Below are 23,355 nucleotides of genomic sequence, written 5' to 3'. Positions count from 1 at the left end.
CACTCTGCCTCACAGCCTCTGCATTGGACTCATTCATTCATTCATTCATTTACCCATCAAATGTTTACTGAGTGCTACCATATGTCAGACACTGTCCTGGGTGCTGGGGATACAAATGAATAGTGTATGGTCTTTGCCTCCAGGGCAGTTCCTCTGTGTCCACAGGGCCAGCCTGGCAGTCCCAAGTCAGCCCTGGGCAACAGGATCACGGTGCCCTTCGCAGCAGGTAAGTGCAGTGGCAGGGGACTGGCAAGCTGCCACGCCAAAGGTTTTCCCAAGGTAAAACTGGATGCGATAGAGACATCCCTTATCCGCTCGGGCAGATACCAACTTGGGAACCAGGGACCCAAGGGGCGGAGGGCGCAGAGGGCCGGCTGGGACTATGAGGTCCCCGCGGCAGTCACGGGGTTGGATACTGGGCCTTCGCGCTCCCCGAGGGCCGTCACAGATGGGGGTACAACGATGACTACTGGGCGCGAGCCAGCTGAGAGAGTGTCTCCGAAGGGACAGTTTGCGGAGACGGCTGTAGTGGATCTAGGGTGACGCCCAAAGGGATGGGTGGTCCTGGGTGTTTGAAGATTCAGTGGTTGGTAGAGCTGAAGGATGAAAGAGGACTGAGGATGAGGTGGGTCCAGAGGGTCAGAGCGGACCAGGAAGATGGGGCTTAGGGAACTAGGGGAAAGAGATGAGGGGAAAGAGGTGAGGGGAAGGGCGGGGGTGCTGAGGGTGGATAGGTGGGCAGAGGGCCTTCTCCTAAGGGATCATTCGGAACATGAGGGCAAGGGGGTCTCCCGGACCCCGCCGGGCCCCGAAGAGGCGTCCCTACCTGGGCTCTCGCTTCAGCGTGGTCCTTCAGCAGCTGCGGCGTCGTCTCACGCCCTCCAGGGGTCGCGTTGCAGCGGGGACAGGCCGGAGGCCCCCTCCTCTCCAAACGGGTTGGTAACGCCCGGTCCCCCCTGCAGTCGCGGCGCCGATGGTCCAATCTGGGTTGCCCTCATGCCGCCCCTCCGGACGGCGCGTTGGTTTGGCCCATTGGGTTCGCTGTGCTCGCCCACCTCCCCGGCTCCCGCAGCGAAGGGCTCAGCGAGTCACGCGCAGTGCTTTCCCGAGAGGGAGCGGCGAGGCTACGTCCGTGGCTCCGCCTTCTGCGGCCCGCGCCCCGCCCCTTTGGGGTGGTGGCTGGCGAAGCGCTGCTTGCCGGCGCTGGAACCGTGAACCCTGGGGCACAGGCCTCCTGGCTTCGAAGGCAGGTGCATTTTGCTCAGTGACCTTCGCCTAAAGCATCGATTATCAACCCTGACACCCCAGTAGAACCCCTTCGAGAAAATAAAAAAATAACAAAATTAAGGCCTGATTTCAGCCGAAACCGATTGAATCAGAATCACCGGGGTGCTGCCTAGGCTTTGATATTTTTTAAAGCACCCAAGGTTAAGAAGCTCTGGTAAAACCTGGAACTGACAAACTCCTTTAACCAAAGCTTTGATCAGGCTCCCCTGAGTCCTCTGCTGGGCTAGGTTTGACCTTGGGCTTCCCGCTCTGGTCTTGTAGAATCCACTTTAAGCAAGAATCCTGTTATGTCATTTAGTGAAAATCCTCCCATCTTTGGTATATGACCACCCATTATCTTATCCTGCGTCAGCAAGAATCCTGTTAAGTCCGCCTAGAATCCCCTTTACCCCAGATGTTTCCTCTTAGTAATTGCTATGGTCTAAATGTTTGTGTCCTTCCAAAATTCATATGTTGATATCCTAATCCCGGAAGGTGATAGTATTAGATGGGGCCTTTGGGAGGTGATTAGGTCATGAGTGGGATTAGTGCTCTTACAGATCTCACAGAGCCCCCTAGCCCACTCCCCCAAGCGAGGATACAAGAAGCCTGCCAACCAGAAGAAACCCCTACTTGGCACCCTGATCTCTGGCTTCCAGCCTTCAGACTATGAGAAATAAATTTCTGTTGCTTCTGTGTTGTTACATAATCTGTTGTATTATGGCAGCCTCAACAGACGAAGATGGTAATTTTCCATCCACTCACCCCTACCCCTGCTCCATGGCTGTAAATCCCCACTTGTCCTTGTTGGGATCTGAGTTGAGCTCAATCGCTCCCCACTGCAAGACCCCACTGCAGTGGTCCCTAAACCTATCACAATGGTTCGCCCTTAAAATCTGCCTTACCATCTTTAACAAGTGTCATAAATTTTTTTCTTTCACACAACTCATGTACTTCCTCCTGCTCCTATGGCAGACGGGGTGTGTGGGGCCTTGAGGATCCTACTGTCTCCTTCTTCTCACCAAAGGGGGATGGGGGCAGGTGGTCATTCAGCAAACAGTTAGTAGAAGACCTCTAGGTTCCATGCTCTGGGAAACCTTATGCTCTAGGCACTCACAGGCTTGCTGGGTCACAGTCAAGGAAGCAGATAAATGTCATACTGTGCAGTGCACCCTCAGGCTTCACAAAAGTGGTGTGGGCTGTTTTGAAGAATGAGTGGGGATAAAGGGTGTGGGGGAATCAGCATGTGCACAAGAACAGAGGGGCAACATCATTGACATGATGGCGGTGTGGGATGCAATGGAGAAAGCACAGCAGACACGGTTGGGGGTATGATGATGAAAGAGTCTCCTGTGACATACCACAGAGTTGGGACTCACCTGTAAGCAGTGGGGACACTGAAGGGCTTTATGCAGAGGCAGGAATGCCGAATCAAATACAAATTTTAGAAATACAATTCTGAGGGTGGAGAGGGCTAGGACTGCCAGCAGGAGGACCAATGAAAAGCCATGTGTTTGTATAGATAAATGGTCCAGGATAGGGAACTTACCCCAAAGTAGGCCAGCTAGAATCTTTTCCCTGAGAATTTGGAATTGGAGAGAGTGAGCGAGCTACACCCTTCCTCATGGCTGGACTTACAATGGAAATTTCAAAACTGTGTGAGTGACTATCTTTTACTTGCCAAATGGCCTGAGTAGCAAAAGAAAACCAATTTGCTGAGAAGGATCAATCTGTTGCATAGAGAGAAGCCAAGTCTAGACACAAAGGGACAACTCCCTGGGTTCTTGGGGCCTTCCAGCAGCTGGTTCCGCTTCTGAGGCCTCACTTGATTCCTGTCTTTGGTTGATGACACATCCTTCTATCCATTCATGTAGTTTCATTCAGCAAGTGTGGGTTACTTCCTATTGTTTGTGTTAAGGGATAATTTTCAAAAAGGTAAAATCATGAGTCTTATACAAGTACAAACATATTAAACTTACTAATTAATGAGGGAACCAATAAGATACTAAAACCAATTCAAATGATTGAATTTTTAGAAATGTATATTCTCTACCAGACAAAATTAATTTGCATAACCAGGAACAGGAATCATTTGCATTGTTACAGACAGAAACATTTTGCATTATAATCAGTATTTGAACAGATTTGCACTTTAGAAATCTCACTCTATTTGGGAGTGTGAATATTGAATTAGAGGAAGGTAAGGAGATCAATTCGGAGACTCTGATAATGAGAAGTGAGAGGGTCTCAGGGCACTGGCTGAAGGGTTAGATTGGAGGAGATAGATTCAAGAGAGATTTAAGGTGTAGAAGCTATAAGACTTAATTAAATGTATCATTGGAGGTGGAGATAGAATAGAGCAAATAGTCCAGGATGACTCCCAGGATTCTCCAAATGCTGAGTTTTCTTCAAAACTCTTTGCATGTATCTTAGAAGATTTGGGGCTGGAATCACAGGGAAATGCTGGGGGCTAGAACAATGTTTCTTTGTTGCTTTGTTTCTCTCACAAATTCTTAAAGAAAAAGGTACAGGGTGAACCAGATGGTCCTGTGACCTCTCCCTGTTTCCGAGAGGCTGTAGATGAGGAACAGGTGTAAACATGGCGCATGTAAACTGGAATTACCTCGAGGTCTTTTTTGCTATTGGCAGTTATTCAATCTAGTTCAAGTAGAAAAATTTCCTCACTGAATCCAACTTCAGAAAGCCCCTCATGGGGCTCTCTCCTGGAATGAAACTTTACTAATTAAGGTGTCCAGACTAATAAAATAATTCTTAAACTTCGCACTTCAAAATTAAGGCTTTTTGCATTTCTCAGCTTAGCCCTATTGCAAATGACCATGTTCAGTGGGAAATGGGGATAGGGCTGGGCCGGCCAAGTGGCGCGATGGTTAAGAGCTGGCTTGGGACGCCAGAGGGCCCCGGTTCGGATCCCACATATGAGGGCCAGTGACACTGCCCTCCACAGCTAAGAGGGCCAGTGACACTGCCCTCCACAGCTAAGATGCTGAACAACAGCTCAACCTGGAGCTGGGCTGCCATGAGTCGCCGGCAACAGCGTAGGCTGCAGCCCCTGTTGCAGTGGGTTGCCATGGGCTACCGTGTGTGGCCAGCAGCCAGCGTGAGCGGCCAGCAGCCAGCGTGAGCCGTGAGCGGCCAGCAGCTGCTGTGAGCAGCCGCCCAGAAGCCAGCGACTGATCTGCCTCGCCCTGGAAGAGCGCAATGATGGTGCCAACTTGGGCCAGTGAAGCAATGTCCTCCACAACTAGACTGAAGAACAAAAAGGACAGCAACTTGTCTGTTCCCCTTCCCCCAATTCCCCAGCACTGTTCCCATCCCCCAATTCCCCAATAAAAATCTTCAAAAAGAAAAAAAAGTGGGGATAGGGTTTAGTAGATGTCTATCTTTTCCTACTATCTCGTCTATCCCTAGCTTGCTAACCCTCTTTCTCCAGGGTTTGAGCAGGGTGGAGGGAGAAAGGCTGAGGGAGGTTCTTACTCAACTAATACTGTCACAAGCTAATTTTAGTGCTTGGCAGCACCTAAAGCTGACTCTTTCTCAAGGAGCCCTTTTGTAGGTTTTTCAGAGCTTCCCTCCCTGTTGGTGGAGATACTTCTCCTATACCTAGTTACTTTAATGTGGGTGAATTCAGCTCCGCCTCTAGTTGGTCACTCATAACTCCTTTAGAAATCTCCAGGCATCTACAAAATTTACTGAAGTAAATTTACATACAATAAAGTGCACAGGTCTTAAATGTATAGTTTGATAAGTTTTGACCAAAAAAAAAATGTGTACACCCCTGTAACCACCTCAAAAATCAAGACATAAAAAATTTACCTCATACCCCTTTATAGGCAATCAATCCCACCCTCAGGCAACCTTCTATCTGATTAGAAATCTGTAGGCATTTGACAGCATATCTCTGGTCCCTTCTGCTGAGGTTTTCTCAACCTTTCAGATGGTATGTCTGACAAGATAAAGTCCGCTTGGTCTCTTACATGGCCCATATCTGGTCTATGGGGAGCACCATGCATCCCTTGTCCTGCAAAACACTGGGAGCACAGGCCAATCTCACCACAGCCACCCTGTCTTGCTTTGCCAAAGAACAGATAGTTAACTGTTCTCTTGTTCTCTTGCTTTTTAGATTTTTCTAGTTATGAGTCAGGTATAAGCTTTCTGTGTCCCCCAGACACATTAATCATATAAATCTCTCCAAGTAATTTCCTTAAAACCCTCTCAACTTGAACTGAACTGGGCAGGGGGGAATCAAAGCCCACAAGCAATTCTCTCTAAAGATCCCTTTCCAATGTCTGAATTTCTGGCCCTTTTCTCAAGGTGAGTGAGGTGATGGAAGAACTGACTCTGGGTGGTGAACACATAATGCAGTATATAGATGATGTATTATAGAATTGTATGCTTGAAACCTATGTAGTTTTGTTGACCATTGTCACCCCAATAAACTAATAAAAAAAAAAGAGTTGCAAACTTGTTTTTCACACTCCCTGTTTTGCAAGTCATCTCACACCTCACTTTGGAATGTGGCAGGCATCTGCTGTCTTGGATCCTCAGCAGAGATGGAGACTCAAATCTCCCAAGATGCATATAAACCACCAGGGAGAGGATGCTGATTGTTCAGGGGCGTTGGGGGGGGGTCTTATTAGTTCAAATTGTATTTTTACAAACGCTTTAGATGAGAGACCATGAGTGGTGACCATGTTTTATAAAAAGGGGCCCCTGAAGTATGACTGAAAACTAGATACCAAAGGTTAAGATTCACTTTGAAAGGACAGGGCAAGAGGCAAGTTCAGGACAAACAAAAGGCAGTAGTAGATTTCATTCATTTACTCATTTATTGAAAAACATTAGTAATCTAAGTACTAGCAGTCTGCCGGGTGATAGAAATACAAAAATGAACCAAAGTTCTTGTCCTCAGGGAGATCATCATGGCTTAGCAGAGAAGACAGAGAAGTAAACCACAATTAAAACAGGAGAGTGAGTGATAATACATTCAACTCAAGGGACCTGAAAGTAAGAGAAATGTACGAGGTGGTCTCGTGCCAGGAAGAGACCCCCAACAAGAACAGAAACTTGGGTGTCACTGAAGGCTCCCAGAGGAAGCGACCAAAGCTGAGAGTGAAGAGCAGATAGACATTAGCTAGACAAAGGAGGGAAGTGTATTCTACAAGAAGAGAGAATAGAAAGAGCCAAGGAGTAAAGGCTTCTGAAGATAATGGAAACTTTGAGGAATTGCAAATAGTTTGGAATGCAGAAATGAGGTCTATGCAGCAAGAAATGGTGATGAAACTGGAGAGGTAGGCAGCTTCAAGGTAGGGAAGGTATGATGAGTCACTAAAGCATTTTAAACTGGCAAATGCCATGATCTGATTTGTACTTTTGAAAGGTCATTCTCTGTGGTGTGGATAATGGATTGGAAAGAAGCAGAATCCAAGGCAGGGAGGCCAGAGAGTAGGATGTTGCATAATCCAGGCAAGAAATGAGGAAAGCAATGGGACTGGGATAGGTAGGAAGGGGAAGATTTGAAGACAACTATAAAACGAGTAAATGAAACTTGGTAACAGAATGGACTAGATTAGAGGAATGGAAGCGAGGAGTCCAGCAAGACTTCCGGGTTTCTGGCTTGAGCTATTTATTGGGTGATGGTCTGTATTTATTTAGGGAAATAAGAAAAATAGGCAGAGTAGCAGATTTCAATTCTTTCATTTGTTCATTCATTCAACAGGCATTTATGAAAGGCCCATGATATGCTATGAATAGACCAATGATTAAAATGCCCTGTGAAAAGTGTCACTGGTAGGGGCACGCACAGGGGAGCAACTGAGTAAGCAGGGCAGGTATAGAAGTCACATTGAGGAATTAGGGAAAGGTCCTGGGGAGACAATGCCTAATCTGAGCTTTTTTAAAAAAAATCAAGGTGAAATTCACATAAAATTAACCATTTTAAAGCATACAATTCAGTGGCATCTAGTACATTCACAATGTTGTTTAACCATCACCTCTATCTAGTTCTTACTATTCCGAGTTTTGAAGGGTGACTAGAAGTTTGCTAGATGAAGAAGGGGTGAGGGTTGAGGGAAAGCATTTTGGGACATGAGAACAGCACATCTGATGGCATGAAGACCAGAAATAGCATGACTGGAGTGAATGAGGAACGGGGGAGCAGTGAAAAACAAGGCTATTGAGGGTCCAATAATAAAGTATTCACGTTTTAACTTGATCCAGAAGGCATGGGAAGCCCTTAAAGGATACAAAGTTGGGCTTGACATGATCAAATTTGCTTTTTATACAGATTACTCTGGAAGTAGTATTGGTGATACTTTGAATAGGAGGAAACCAGGAAGATGCATTGGGAGACTTTATGCAGTAATCCATGTGAGAGACAATCAAAGTCTGAACAATGGCAATGGCAGTAATGATGGAGGGAACTGAAAACAAGACATAATAAAGATGCAGAATTTACATTCCTTGATGACTTAATAGATATCAGACTAGAGAAAGACTATAGGATGGTTCCTATCAGTCTGCCTTGGGTGGCTGGAATGATGGTGGTGGCATCCTGAGATGAAATTTTGGGAGAAAATGGTAAGTACAGGTTGGTGGGTTGAGTGTGAGTTTCCTGAGATTCAACTAAGTGAAGTGTCTCAGAATCAGTTTAATAAATAGAACTGAATTTCAGAAGAGAGATCTAGGATAGCGTGAGAATTGAGAATCTTCTTTTTGTTGATACATGAAGTCATGAGTTTAGATTAAGTCACTCAGGAAAAGTGTACAGAGAAAGATGAGCAGAGAACCTAGTACTGAGCTTTGAGAACCGATATTTAAGGTGTGCAAAGAGGACAGAGCTGCTATATGGTTAAAAGATGTGATCATAGTAAGGTGAATATAGAGTTTAGCAGCAGGGGGCAGAAAAGTGGCATGGAGCTTTCAAAAAGGGAAGAAAAAGCGGGAAGGGGAGATACTGATTTAATTTGAAGGGGGACGGTCTGTGAGACAATGACCTTGTTTGGAATATGTTATCGTCGCTGGGGCCGATAGACCATACAAATCTCTCCACTCCAAAATAAGTCATTTATTACTCCATAAACTTCTCAGAAATAATTTCCCAAGTACATACAATTTCTTCTCAAAATAGTTTTATGGAATGAAGACAAATGTTCACCAATTATGTCTCCTCAAGAAAAGATTTTTAAAACTCCACAGCAGTCTCCCCCTCCAAGTTCTGAGGCCCAAGAAGGTGTCAGTTCTTGGGTCAAAGGCATTAAAAGGGAAAGAAGGCAAAGTCTTGCGCTGTCCTTAAGGCAGGAATTGCCTCCTTTGTTCATCTTTTTATGTTTGTTTGTTTTTTTGTTCAGAAACTCTCCTTCAGCTTCTTATGACCAACTTTTCACAGCTGTCCCCTTCTTTTGCTACCCACAGCCAGCAAAAGACGTACCCTGAATCCCCCAAATAAACCTGAGAAGGGTGCCTGGGTGGGACTATGTGTGGGGCTCTGGCCAGGTTTATGGTTGCTCTGGGCATGAGAAACAGGGCCCAGAGTAAGATTCGTAGGTCCTATTTTCTTTTCCCTTCCCCACGCTGCCCCTGTTCACCCTCCACTTCCTTCCACATTTGCTGGTCTGGGTTAAACTTAGAAGGGTTGGTGGGAAGGAGGCCCGGCATTGCTTTTTCTTGAAATGCTGTAACCCTGACAGATATCTGGGAGCTCCTGCTTCACTGTTCCTTGCCTGACATGGGCACAGCCTTTCAGGGAATGAAGAAGCTGAGCCCCTGGAGGGAGAGCGGAAGAGCAGGGACTCGAAGCCCTCCTTACTAAGTTAGGTGAATACGAGGGAGGAAAAGCAATGGCTGGCTCCTTTGGGGTTTACCTAATGGCTTCTACTTTTGAAAGGAAAGCAGTCTTTTCTTGGATCTCATAAACTTGCCGGAAGTGATGAGGGACCCAAAGCCCTGTTTGTGGGAGAATGCATAGGCAGAACGTGGCGTGCTTGACTGTTTCAGTTTAGTCTGGGATGGGGGTGGCAGTGGGTGTTTCATGCGACGAATTCTGTCAATCACCTATAGCCAGAGCATGGGGACAGGATTTTTATTCACAGAGGCAAAGGCAAAGAAGGTCATGAATTGAATTATATCTGGGGTAGATTCCCTGTTCCACTCACCTTGTCCACAGTCAAGGAGCAGAATAGTGGTTTGAGAAACTGGTACCCAACGGCAGGCAAAATACAGAGGACCATGCTGAGGGCAACACTCAGCCACAACAGTGGCAGGCTCAGAGTGTTCCTTGCCACACCTGTAAACAATGAGCCAGGAGGGGAAAGGCTGAACCAGAGCCTGGAGGAAGGGGGCTGTCAGCCAGAATTTAGATACCTCTTCAGTCCAAAGAAGGAAGTTATTGATTTGGAGACAGGTTAGTCTCTTGAGAAAAAAGTAAATGCAGAAGTATTGCAGTGAGATCCTTTGTACAGCCAACGTCGCTGTGAATTCACATACCTTTGTCTCCCTCTAAAGGCGGGGCAGGACAGGAGAGGTGCGGGTAGGTTAGAGGGATCCTAGAGCCTTGGTCTGGACACAAAAATGGGCTAGAGGACTTTGGAGGGGAGAAATGAGTGGCTTGACAACAGGTGGGGGCCAGCTACACCTACATATGTACTCTCTCTGTATTTTGTCCTCATCAGAATGGAGATGAGAGATAGGGAACTCAATATGGGAGACAGTAAGGCAGTATGCTACAGTAGGAAGAATATTGGACTGGGAACCAGGAGACCTAGATTTGAGTAATTAAAATGTTAAAAACCTCCAGTCTCTAAAATGGTGCTAATAATTCTTGCACTGCCTACCTCAGAGAATGCTTGTAAAAATTAAATTAGATAAGAAATTTGAAACTACCTAAGAAACTCTATAAGGTAAAATATTTCCCCTAGCTAAATTTTGAGTCCTTTTAGGCCAAAGACCATGTCTTGTTCATATCTCTATCCACAGAGCCTAGCACATAGTAATAGCTGCTCCATAAACATTTACTAAACAAATATATTTGGCTCACATTCCCCACCTCCACTCCCCACTCCCTTGCCACACACAGAGAGGGGCCTTACCTAGGAATTGGAAGACGTTGGGGAACATTAAGCACAAGCCATCACTGTACAGGAAGTTTACGATGAAAAAGTAGAAGCCCAGGCTACCCCAGGTGAAGAAGTGGCTTATCACAGTCCAGTAGGTTGTCTCCAGGGCAATCTGAAAAGCACCCTATTATGTGCTATACTCTATAACCTGGGACCTATCAGCCACCTCCTTTCTCCAACTGTCTAATGGAAGATGTTCCCTCCCCACCCTCCCTTCTTCCTTCCCTCCCTCTCTTCCAGACAATCTCCCCACTCAACCCCCTTACCCCCCCCCACCACTAGCCACACCTGCATTGTGACCACCCAAAGCAAGGAGATCTGCACTATCATGGAGAAGGACTGGTAGTCGGAGATTTCCTTCCCATCACTTCGCACTGAGTTGCAAATGGTCCCCATGGGGACAAAGAACAGCACGAAGGAACTGTAGATCCCATGCACTAAACACTTCACAAATTCCTTCTTGTTGAAATAGAGGTTGTGCTGGCCTGGCTCATACAGCTCTGGGAAATGTAGGCTCCATGTTTCATTCACATCCTGGAAACACCACAAGGAGGAAGGTTCAGAAGGTCCCAGCTCCATCAGAGTACAGGCTTCTCCCCTCACTGAGTCTGTTGCCAGGCTGCCTAGGAGCTTCCTCATGGATTACTTGAGAAGTGGAACCAGAGCACAGAGCAGTGACCACAGACCCTTCCTGAAGTTCTACTCTCTAGGCAAGCATCTGGGTAGTGGAAGAAAGCTAGGAGAAGGTGAAGATGGTGGGAAGAACCTGGAGGCAGTTAGGATTTGGGACTTAAGAAAGGGGGCAATTAGGACTGGGGATAGCTGGAAGGGAGGACTGGAGCTTGGGGTAGGGGTGGAAGCAGTCCCCAGTTTTAAGTGTTTCTTCAGTTGAATATTCTTTGTGTCAAAAGCCAGTGGGAGGAGAGGGGGAAGCCAATGGGGACCAGTGAGTCCCTTGTAGGTATTCATGTTCTGTGATACTCCTCCCGTTCCCATAGCTACTGGTGAACTCAGGTAAGAGGATTCTCTATGTGGATGAGATTGGATCATCTTCATCTCCTAAACATGAAACTCTGGATAACAAAGCTTGGGGCTTGTTTTGAGAAGTTGTAGATCCCTAGAATTAGACCATCGAAGCTGGTTAGGGCTGTTGAGTGACACAACTTATCCCTCTTGCTGTCTGAGGCTGGCAGCTACTTCATGGAGAATTTTCCTTGCTTCCCTGATGGAGGCAAGGAACCATGATCCTATGATGTCCTGTTTTAGCTACTTTATTCCCCTTTGGAGGCTCCTTCTCTATTCCATGTGCCCATGACTGGAGGTTGGGATAGAAGGGGAGGGAGAGGTAGGCACCAGGACACTCAAAACCCAGGAAATGTCTGACAGGGACAGATGGCTCCCCTAGGCTGATTCCCTATGATTCAAAGTATCATCCCCATACTCCCATGCTTGATCTTCAGGACCCCCACCTTGGCCTCCCACTATTGGTTTATCTCATTAGCTCTGTCTGGGTCTCTCCCTTTTTGAAACCCTGTGCTTCACCTAGACCTGCCCCCATAGCTCTATTTCCTTTCAGTACTTTTGTACACAACGTACTGTACAGCACAATTTCCATGTTTCTCTCTACAGAAAAAACTGACGCAGGAAAAAATGGATTTCTAAAACTGATGATTATTCTCTGTGGAGGAGGATTCTTTACTGTATCCCATGATACCTCTCCAGGTGATGAGCTCCCTTCCTTGCTCTAGATGTCATTCCATTTACACTTGACTTTATAGAGCTCAGCTCTTGCTAGCCTCCTCACTCTGGGGAATATTCCTCAAGGGCCCAGGGGCTTCAACCCTGACTAAGAGGCTTGCTGATGGTCTTACCTGGTCAAATAGACTCAAGCCCAGGATAGGGAGGGAGGTGTAGACCAGGTTGTAGAAAGTGATAAACCAGGTATCATAAACTGTCTGGAAGAATACCAAGGAGATTTGTTAGATTTCTCTCATCTATAAAGTACCAGCTCCACCTCCCAGGTCCAAGAGAGCCCCCTCTGCCCTCAACCTACCCACCATTGTACTAGCCTAGGGCAGGATTTGAATTTCAGAAATCTGATTGAAAAGGCTGACCTCAGTCTCTGTTTGGTCCCACTCTATGTAGAGCTGGCGACCTGGTTGAGGCAAGGCCACATCAAGCTTGTTTGTGGCAAACCTTACGAAGTTGATTTGGACCAACCCTACCATGACCTGCACTGCCCCTCCTTGCACAGAAAGGATCCAGACTGGCTGCTAAGGAATGCCAGCTATACCCCTGCACTCCCAGGCATGTAAGCCTCTGGGCTATTTTCTTTATGTGCTTTATGGCATTCAATAGCTTCTATAATCCTGGACACTTTCTAACACTGGCAAGCAGAATAGGCCCAGTGACCCTTCCCCAGCTGGGTGCTCCATCCTGGAGCCTGGAAAGGGCTCCTTTCCTTACTAACCACAAGAGGTGGTCATCGTCGTCATCTCTCTCTCTGTCTCTCACACACACACTTCCCACAAACCAGACTGGCTTTGCTAGACACTGCGGGTATGTAAGTCTTCTATTCTCTGCTGACTGCTGACCAGTCTGTTTCCCCTGGAGCCCAAGGCAACAGAGGTAGGAAGGATCTCCCAAGAGAATCATTCCTGAGGTTGTTTCTCTTGGGAATCTTTGAGAGACTCCTGAAAAACTTCTCATAAAAAAAGGGACTCCTTGTGGAACATCAAAATCCAGGTGTCACCTCTCCTCACTATTGTGGGGGAGATCTCATATTCAAAATGTGGAATTAATTCATTGGAGCAACAATAGTGTGTGTTGGGGTGGGGAAGGAGAAGTAAAGGGTAGCTGTGTTTCCAAGAATGGCTCTAAGTGAATGCCATAACCAGCCTGTCTGTCAAAACCTAGAGGTCCCTTGAGGTTTAGCCTGTTCCATAAGGGTTACCTTGGATGTTAAAACAAACAAACAAACAGGGCTGCCCGAATAGTGGTCAGTTGGTTAAGAGCTCGCTCAAGACTGCAAGCTCTGAGCAACAGCGGTTCGAGTCCCACCCGAGCTGAGCTGCCGCTGAGCTGCCAAAAGGTGGCAGGATGGCTGCTCAGTTAAAAACAAAAAACAAAAAACAAACAAACAAACAAATAAACCCAACTCCCAGATCTAGGAAATTCCCTCAATTACTTATGTTTGGAAACTCTAGGTGTCTATGTGAGGGAAAAGGTAAAAATATCTTATGGGAGAGTTCTGAAGGTAGGAGTCAAAGCCACGTCATAGTCAGGCCAGAAAAGTTAGGGTTTGGAAATCTAAGGTTAAGTGTGGGGTTGGGAGATGGATAAGCATGGGTGAGGAGCTTTATGGATGGATGGCAGCATGTCCTTCATTGGTCTCTAGAGGAGAAAAAGGGTCTCAGCTGGCTGAAGTGGGGGCTAACAAGACCCAGCTGACCAGAGTGGGAAATGCCACCTGACCTCCTACCTGTGCAGAGAACCCGTTGTAGAAGGAATACCAGAAATGCACCAGGGTGAAGGCAAAGTTTTTGTAAAAGAAGTAGCTGAGAAACTTGCACATGCGATTATAGGACCAGCGGCCATGGACCAAGAGTAGACGCTCAAGATACTGGAACTGGGAGAAGCTGAAGTCACTGTTGAGCATGGCCTGCGTTCCCTCCTGGCTGCTGATACCGACCCCAATGTGGGCAGCTGCAAAAGAAATCCCAGAAACTTCTTAGCCACAGACCTTGTTTGCTGGGCTCCCAGCCTGGGAAGTGTAAAAGGAAGACTGAGATCATGTTGTACAAACCCCTTATTTTACATTTGGGAAACACTGTTAGGCCTAGCTCAAAATGGCACTTACTTAGTGGATGGAGCCTTGTCTCCTTAGTGGATTGTCCCTCCCCTACAAGTCAGAAAACAGCTCCCTCATCTTTGTTTTGGATGCTGCTGCTCAAGAATGCCTGGCATGGCTAGTTCCAGAAAGCTGTGCTCGATTGTTTCTGCACCTACTGTAGCCATCTAGGCTCTTTCCTAGTGTCTAGATGCTGAGGTAAACATTTCTTGATATCTCCTGAAGCCACGTAAATCAATTAAAAATGCAGGATGGATGTCAATATATAACACAACATTTAATTACCTAAGTTTATCTAAGGAGCTAAAATCCAACTGTCGGGAGGAATAAGTGACGTACATACTTTGTTAGTGAGAAACAAGTTCTTCAGGAGGCCTAAGGTGACTTTTTCTGGATAAAGCAAGAATTGTACTTGATGGAAGATAAGACTGAAGTTCCTATAACTTTTAATTAGTCTGTTGTAGTGGAGGCCAAATTCACCGATCTTCTGGCATATACCAATTGCGTTGCTTCATGGAATAACTGAACCCTCTAAGGCCCTAAAAACCAGAGAAGTTCTAGGAACTGGGGAAGAAAGAAAGAACACTTCCTAGTACTGAGGTTGAGTCTGAAATATCTGCTAGTGTTTCCTGTATGGAGACAGGGGGTGGACTGGAGGACCCCTAGATGTTGTCCATATCTCATAGAACTACAAGTTGCTGGAGGCTAACAACATTCCGCTGAAATTAAAACCAGTTTCAGCCATTTGCTTCTATTGGTCTGAAGCATCAGTAAGTCTGCTATTCTCCTCCAGCCAGGGTAGTCAAGGCAAGCTCCTGGGAACACTGCCTGCATTGGGCCTCACAGCTAATTCCCTAGTTGGGCAGCGCTGTCTCCCACCTAACTTTGCTCAGGCCTACAGCCTTCAAAAAAGGAACAGACTATGACTTCTGCCCAGGGGTCCTTTTTGTGGACTTTGATGCCATCTCAGAAAGATGGTGTGGTAGTGACACAGCCTGTTGTTCTATGAATATATGCATGAGTTCTTGGGGGAGCCATGCGTGCCTATGTGTGTATGAGTATTAAGTGAATGAATCTAAATGTGTGTGCATGCCTGTGGAGATGGGCTGATGTACGCATGTGTAAACAAATGGGAATGCAGGTGTAGAGGAGCATGAATGAAATCACAAAACATATGAATGAAATCGTACAATACATATGACATGCAGCAGTGTGAACCAGCAACGCAGTGCCACCCGGATCAGTTTTGCCCATGGGGCAAGGAAAGGGCAAGCTCATGCCTTGGGGCCTCTGCCCCCACCCCTCACATGCCTTTGATCATGCTGACGTCATTGGCCCCATCCCCGATGGCCAGTGTCACCGCCTTCTTGTACTTCTTCACCAGCTCTACCACCTGGGCCTTCTGAAGGGGTGTCATCCGGCAGCAGATCACTCCCTTGCACATACATGCTGTTCGCAGCAGTTCCAACTCCAGCTTCCCTTCTAGAGCATAGGCCTGCAGCACCAGGACACACCCACATCTCAGGTTGCCCGAAAAGGTTCTCCGGACAGGATCTTCCTAGGCCCTTCCACTCTCCTCCACACTCTCCTGTACTACAGAGGTCAGGCATGGCTGCTCCCAAGGTGCTCCACCCCCAANAGCTTGTCAAAAATGCAGGTTCCTGGCCCTATCCAAACCTACTGACTCCAGAATCACAAAATCTGGGAGGAGGGCCCAAGAAATTGAATTTTTAACAAATCTCCGGGGTGAGTCTCATTCAGGCTGCCCTGCACAAGACTGTCCAAATTTTAAATAAACACTGCTGTAAGATAATATTGATGGTTTAATAAACCATATATATATATACACACATATATATACACTCAGTACATATATATGAATGAGTACTATCACCTTTGAAACTCTCACCTTGGGAAGCTAAATGATTCACTTTGTTGAATCAGTCTTTCAGTTTTATATTACTCAAGACACTTCTTGAGCTCTTCTTTTAGAATATCACCACAACCTGAGGTATATTTTGGATTATTTCTCTTTTGAAGGACTATTTATTGCTAAAAACAGTTATGCATCATCAGAGTCTTATATTTGTGAATGAGGTAGGTGGGGGAGTATAATTTCAGGTCAGACACAAGATGTATCTCTGGGACAATAAGACTATTTTTTTGTGTGTTTCCTACCTTGTCATTCAAACCAGTAAACAAAGACAAGTCCAAATATGCTTCAAGTAATAGCAACTTGTTGGAATGTCAGGCCCAGAGAGGCTTGTGGTGGGGTAGGGGCTCACAGGGCCAGGAGACATGAAATTTGGGTTCTTATATCATCTCTGCTATTCTTAGCTGAAGGATTTTAGGCAAGTCATTTAATCTCTTTTAGCTTCAGTTTCCTTCATAACTAGGATAATTTTTCTTGTTCTGCTTACCTCAGAGGGCTGTTGTGAAGATTGTGGGTGATAATATAAATGAAAGCAATTTATAAAACTGTAAAATGATATACAAATATAAGGTGTTACTAATGGTAGTATTACCATGTTTTCCTGAAAATAAGACAGGGCCTTATATTAATTTTTGCTCCAACAATGTACATTTATTCATGTACAAAATCTACATTTATTCAAACAGTCATGCCTGGCTGACAATCTTAACTGGGCTTATGTTTGGGGTAGGGCTTATATTATGAGCATCCTGAAAAATCATGCTAGGGCTTATTTTCTACTTAGGTCTTATTTTCGGGGAAACATGGTATATAAAGAGTACATTGACTTTAAAGGGTGATTTATTTGTCTGCCTAAATTCTTGTTTGTTAAGAAAAAAAAGTCTTCTTAATTTATAATCAGTCATTTCTCAATGTTTCTAAAAAAAAAGGCTTCGATAAATTCAGGGATGATATAGTCATATTTGGTTACTAAAGAAACTAGAACATGTGGGGATACCCTTAAACTGTGAAATAACAAAAGGGTGACTCAATTCATTCTTCAGGGAAGTTTTGTCAGAGATAGTGGGGCTGATTCTGGGAAACAATTCAGTTGTACTCTATGACAGGACATCAGGGCCTCAAGATCAGGAGGCCCTTAGATAGCAGCAAGTTTGACCCCTATACAATGACTGAATCTTCTTTAAGACCAAGAGGTTGTTTTCTGCATGAATATCTCCAGTGACTAGGAGCTCACTACTTATCTTGATTATCCATTCTATTGCTGGATAACGCTTCCTGTTAGGAAGTTCTTTCTTAAATTAAGCCATTATAGATGATATTAAAACACTCTCACCCAACCAGCCTAGACTCTATGACATATTCTCAGATCATGAGGCCTCGGGCCCTTTCTCACCTTCCACTTTCTCTTCTGACATCACCGTATGACACAATGAGAGTGAGAGGAAAAATAAGTGTACCCAGTGATCTCCCTTTTTCACTGCTTCCACCAAAGTCCTGTCATAAAATGAAAACTTAGGATCGGCCAGTTTGTTGTAGGAGAAGTTGACTTTTTCTGTATTCTGGAATACATAAGCCAGAACAAACTTCTCAGTAGCAGCTTGATACTTTATAGAAGGTCAATTTGGGGGCAATTTCTGGAATGTGATGAGAACACTTAGGAGAATGGGAAGAGAAAATCAAGATAAATGGAGGAGACTCTGTGCTGGTTTCTAAGGCCTTTGTAGCTCTGACCTGGACCACAAATTCATTTGGGCCAGAAAAGATCCACCCCAAAGAAGTACTGCTCGGCAGACCCTTTTTGTACCCTTTCTCCCCGCAGCTATCCTGAATAATCAATGGCCAGCTTTAGTCTCTATTCTTCCAAGTCCCAAATCCATGATAATTAAACCTGATGATATGAAGGGGTAACTGCTCCCTATTAGAAAATGGTGTCTGGAAAAAGTCTTGTCTCTGGGTGTCCNCTATAGCTACTGGGTGTTCTGTAAGGCCACCATGAAAAAGACTGGGCCTTAATCATGAATACCTTCAGGTTTGTGCTTCTTTGCCATCAGGCTTCTGTACATACTGGTCATTTTTCCTTTTGCACAATCTCTATTTGCTGAATTCTTCCCCATCCCTTAGGGCCTAGCACAAACATCACTTCCTCCAGAAAGTCTTCCTTGATTTCTTTAACCAGCTATGATTGCTCATTTTTATTAACTCCTGTAAGTTTTTTGTGCCTTTTATGACAGTCTTCATATTTTGCCTCATATAGGAATTATGCCTGCCTCCCTCCATTTCTGCCAAAGGTACATTGCTCAAATGCTGCAGGACTCCACCAAATATAAACATTGACCTAACACTTTAGATAGCTACGACCAAATACCACAGCAATGGGGTCAAGGCCAATACATTTTTGACATTGTTAACAAAAGATGGCCTGGCCAAAGGCTAGAGAAAAATGGCCAATAAGCTACCATATTTCCCCATGTATAAGATGCACTCTTTTTCGAAAAATTTGGGGTCTAAAAACTGGGTGCGTCTTATACAGTGGTTGTAGATTTTTTACTTGCATTTCCCACAAGCGGTGAGGAGTTGTATGAATTTTATAATGACTAAAACTTGAGTTCAACAACTTTATGTAATACATTTTTTTCACATTTCGGGCCCCAAAATTAAGGTGCGTCTTATACATGGGAGCGTTTTATACATGGGGAATACGGTACGTCAGAATCCACTGATGTTCTAAAGACAGATGTCTCCATGCTGACCACTGAACTAATAATAAAAAATCACTTGCATATTTATATCATGCCATAATTTATTAATTGCTTTAATATGTTATTTCATTTTTATTTTCATANCGAGGCCAAAACCCCGAGTCAGCTCTAGGCATCCTCGCATCTGACCCAGTCTCCAGTGGGAAACCGGTCAGAATCTCTCCCTGAGTCAAGTCAGTTGACTGGGCCATAAGGCCAAGTGACTTTTTGGAGGACATGGTTCTGCTCACTTCCCCCTTCCCCTAAGTGACAGGCCACATCAATAGTGAACATTTTGGATAAGGAAGGAATATGCCCTTGGCTTCTTCTCTTTTCTCATTATTCCTGCCTAGGGAAGTCTTGAGAAAGGTGTTTGTCAGGCAAAGGCACCTGGGGGGAGGAGGAACAGGGCTACTCATGGGCCTTGAAATTTCCCTGAAGTGGGTTGGACATAGGAAAAAAGTTCCTTGGAAGAAGAGAACAGAACTATAGCTCTGTGTTGCCCACCAGACTGTAGCCATTGATGATCAGGCCATAGTTGCCATTGGGCACCTCCTCGGGTATTCTGAAAGGCATTGTGGGCTTCGTGGTGAAGTAATTGTTCATTGGGTCTGATTCCAGTAGAGGCTGGGGTTTCATCTTGTCTATTGCTGACCTGAAAGCCAAGAGTAGTGGTTAGTGTCTGACCCGAAGCCCCAGAGTTTAGGAAGGAAAATGTGTCCCAGAGTGAAAGTGGGCAAGGTGGGTATAGAATCTCTGCAGAGCACCAGCCAGGACCTCAGACCTGACGGCCTCCTGAGACCTGCCACTGTCTTAGGTCCCTGACCATCCACACACCACACTTCTATACTCCCCATACTCCAACTCTTTGAGCTCTAATGCTTCTTCACAAAATTCTCTCAAATACTTAAGGTTTTCTGTTTTCCTCTCCTCCATTTCTTCTCTGTTCCTTCTGGTAGTATGGGGCCATATTGGGTGAAGAGATGAATGAGAAATCTTGAGTCCAGGGATGGGCTGTGGCAGCTCTCCCATCTGTACCTGAGTTCTTGCTGAATAGTCTCAACATCCGTGCCTTCCACAAAAAACAGCCCATCCATTCCATTCTCAAATATGTTACAGGCATAGGCGATGTTCACAGCAGTCTCTGCAGGAAAGAAGGAACACAGGTCACATTTTGGCCAGGACAGGGTGTCTTCACAGTGTGCTGGTATACAGGCAGTAACAGTGGCTGCAGAGCCCATTTGTCCACATTGGCCAGGGATGCAGTCAAAGTGTATTTTTCTTGAGTCAATGGAGACCATATTCAAATATTCACAAGAGCCTGTCAACTTGGTAAAGACTTGTGAGTTATTTATCAGTAACTAGGATCATCCTGGCTTAAGTCTTCTCTAGAAAGCCTTCCCCTGTTTCTTAAAGCAATTCCAGTCTGTATCCACTTCTCCAGACAATCGGGATGAATTTCTTTGAACAGAACTGTGCTCATTTCTATGCTAGTGTTTATGGGAGACTGAGATATGCTTAGGTTTTAGTCTTTCCTTTACATCAAGAAATCTGGAATTTGGAATAAATTCATACTAAAGGAAAAAATTTTTTAAAAATTAGGTCCTGAACCCTGGCTGCAAGTAGTATCAATAGTCAGAGGAGATACTGCAATTGTTATAGAAACTTTCTTGGACAAAGACCTTGAGGGTGAGTAAGACTTGTTTAGGGAAAGGAAAAAACATTTCAAAGAGGGAAACAACCGAAACAGAAGCCCTAGAATAAGAATTGCTTTGCTTTGCTTTGGGACATATTGAAGATAATGGTCACTTTAGGATAGAGATAAGGATGTGTAGGCAGCGACAGATTATCAAGGTCTTGAAGGCCAGAGAGTGGAGTCCAACTGCCACGTGGAGTCGCGGTAGGTGCCTGAGCAGAGAGTAACATCATAAAACTATTGGGTTGTCGGAAAAGTCTTGACGTATTTGTTCTATGTTTTTTGTTGCAAAAATGTGTCGTGACTTTTCCGACAACCCAATGGTATATTTCAGGAAGATTAAACTGATGGTTGTTTGTAGGCTGTACTGAAATGAATGAGGGCAATAGGTCAGTTCAGAAGTTTTTGCAGAATTACAGTCGACAGGGAATAAAGGCTGAATGAAGGTGGTGGCACAGTCAAGAGGATTTTCAGAGGAATTGTCGGGACACGGTGAGAGACTGGATCTTTGGAACAATAGAGAGGGTACAGTCAAAGACAATGATAAAATTTTAGCTTGTGAGTTCTTGGATGACAGAGGTCATGTTGGATTGATTCACCTTTGTGTTCTCAATGCCTACCTAATACAGCATCTGGCATACAGTATACGCTTAGCAAGCTGTATGTCAAGGGGGAATGCAGCTGTCCTGTAAGGGCTCGACCTGGGTTATAAGGNTATGTCTTATTTAGTCACTGACATTATAAGCTATTTGAGGGCAGGGATAATTTTCTTTTTGTATAACCCACACAGTACCTAGCACAGTGTTCTTGTTATAGAAACGATTTACGCAATCTTCAGATACTTCTCAGAGTGTTTTGTACACCAGGCACTGTGGAAAGTAGTGAGTTAAAGAGCACACAGTGCATGCTTTCTAAGAGTTGAATTAAGCAGGAAGTATGAAGTCAGTTGCTCTACCTGTAACCCCAAATGACCCAAGAAGCCTACCTGACGTAGAGGGAAATAGGCACCATGGTGTTGAGAATAATGAAGTAGGACCAGAATATGAAGACGGCAGAGACAAATGATGAAGAGACATATTCTTTCCACGGCAGAAAATTCTGGAAGTAGTAGCCTTTTCTGCTCTCCCAAATGCCATGCCCAATTGCTAGGACAAAACATATGCCACCTAAAAGCAGGAAAATCTAGAGAAAAACAACAACAAAAATTAAATTAACATTTCATCCCAGGCATATGCTGCTTCAGTTCTACCTTTTGGAGCCTTATTTCTCAACAAAGCTTCTCTCTCTTCTTGGAGGGCAGGGGGGGCCTGTAGTTCATAGGCTCCAGGCAGTAGTACACAGGACAGAAAAGACAGCCCAATGGGAGCTATCCTTGAGATTTTGAAGGGAGATGATAGTAACTAAAACATATTAACTATTAATTAAGTGCCAGGAACTGTGGTAAGTACTTTACATATATTATTTAATTTAATATTGAAAATCCCCCTCTTTTAATAATAGATGAGGAACTTGATATTAAAAGTGGAGAAGTATTTTACTTAAAGTCACATAGCTACTAACTAGGAGAGACAGGTTTTGAACCAGTTCCAGAGCCCAACCTCTTAATCGCTCCATTANTTTCAGGTGTACAAAACAATGCAATAGTTATACTTCCCACCCCTCACAAAGTGACAACCTCCCTCCCCCAATCCACCCCCCCATATCTATTACAATTCCATTGACTCCATTCCCACACTATATTCCACATCCTGTGACTATATATATATAAAATTATAGTTGACATACAATATTATTCAATGTCAGCTTCAGGTGTACAGTGCAGTGGTCAAGCCTCTACACTGTCCATGAAGTGGTCGCCCTAACAAGACATGTGTCCATCTGATACCCTACAAAATATTTACAACATTATTAATTATATTACCTGAACTGTCTTTCATATCCCTGTGCCACTTGTTTTTGTATGACCTGCTGATCTCTATCTTAGAGGGCCTGGAGCTATGCTTCTGCATGAGTGGGTTTTTGGAGCTTGACTCATAGGTTTATCATCAGTGGTTAACATACCACTGTTGTAGTCAGGCTCCACTGTTGGTATCTGTTAAGGTTGGTAGCAGGAAGCAGGCTGAAAGATCTAAAACAGTTTTATGACCCCCTTTGAAGCCAGTCTGTGGAAATGCTCTCTGAGAAGATACCTAATTCATGTGTTCTGAAAGGTTAAAAGATGAGAGTTTTCAGACTAGGACAAAAAATACTGTGGCCTCTGGGAACCATTGTAAGACATGAGCCATCCCATTTAGGACACTTCAATGACTTTTTAAGACACTTGAGATATAATGTACATACCATAAAATTCAGCCTTTAAAAGTGTACAATTCAGTATTTTCAAAAAATGATACCCTTAACTGTGCAACCAACCATCATTATTATCTAATCCCAGAACATTTTCATCACCCCAAAAGAAACGCCATACCCATTAGCGGTCATTCCCATTCCCTTTTCCCCACCCGCTGGCAACCACTAATCTACTTTCTGTTTCTATAGACTTGCCTGTTCTAGACATTTCCTATAAATGAAATCATATAATACGTGGCCTTTTGTGACTGGCTTCTTCCATTTAGCACAATGTCTTTAAGGTTCATCCACACTATAGCATGTATCAGTATGTCATTCCTTTTAGTGACTGAGTAATTAATTCATTGTATGGATACACCACGTTTTATTTATCCATTCATCCATTGATGGAC

At 44.7% G+C, this 23,355-nt stretch overlaps 2 protein-coding genes across 5 annotated transcripts in view; both read right to left on the bottom strand.

Annotated features, from left to right (window-relative positions):
• The window catches only part of RUSC2 (RUN and SH3 domain containing 2), a 46,818-nt gene extending 45,663 nt beyond the window's left edge, over positions 1 to 1,155 (bottom strand). For 2 of the 4 annotated variants that reach the window (XM_019663297.1, XM_019663299.1), the window contains exon 1: positions 827 to 1,155. The gene's annotated coding sequence lies outside the window, so the exon portion shown is untranslated. The remainder of the gene's footprint in view (positions 1 to 826) is intronic. The other 2 variants (XM_019663294.1, XM_019663292.1) reach the window with 1 other exon arrangement.
• Positions 1,156 to 8,330: 7,175 nt separating this feature from the next.
• LOC109393741 (phospholipid-transporting ATPase FetA-like) lies at positions 8,331 to 23,085 on the bottom strand. Its single transcript, XM_019663271.1, has 10 exons — positions 23,082 to 23,085; positions 19,957 to 20,062; positions 19,426 to 19,573; positions 15,559 to 15,742; positions 13,879 to 14,102; positions 12,269 to 12,352; positions 10,686 to 10,931; positions 10,371 to 10,509; positions 9,438 to 9,568; positions 8,331 to 9,336 (listed from the first exon to the last, which is right to left on the bottom strand). The coding sequence occupies exons 1-10, from the start codon at positions 23,083 to 23,085 to the stop codon at positions 9,157 to 9,159; spliced, it is 1,446 nt and encodes a 481-aa protein (XP_019518816.1). The 3' UTR covers positions 8,331 to 9,156.
• Positions 23,086 to 23,355: the final 270 nt, after the last annotated feature.

This window comes from Hipposideros armiger, unplaced genomic scaffold (genome assembly GCF_001890085.2).
Source record: "Hipposideros armiger isolate ML-2016 unplaced genomic scaffold, ASM189008v1 scaffold_388, whole genome shotgun sequence".
NCBI classification, from domain to species: Eukaryota; Metazoa; Chordata; class Mammalia; order Chiroptera; family Hipposideridae; genus Hipposideros; species Hipposideros armiger.
Note: the sequence above shows the minus strand (reverse complement) of the source record. Positions and strands in the feature narration are given on the sequence as shown.

Bases quoted from the DNA above. Each gene is read 5' to 3' on its own strand.
- LOC109393741 (XM_019663271.1), bottom strand. The intron at 10,510-10,685 runs GTGTGGCTAGTG...GGTGCTTTTCAG, and splicing joins TTTGGGTGGTCACAATGCAG to ATTGCCCTGGAGACAACCTA. The intron at 9,569-10,370 runs GTAAGGCCCCTC...CATTGTTTACAG, and splicing joins CAACGTCTTCCAATTCCTAG to GTGTGGCAAGGAACACTCTG.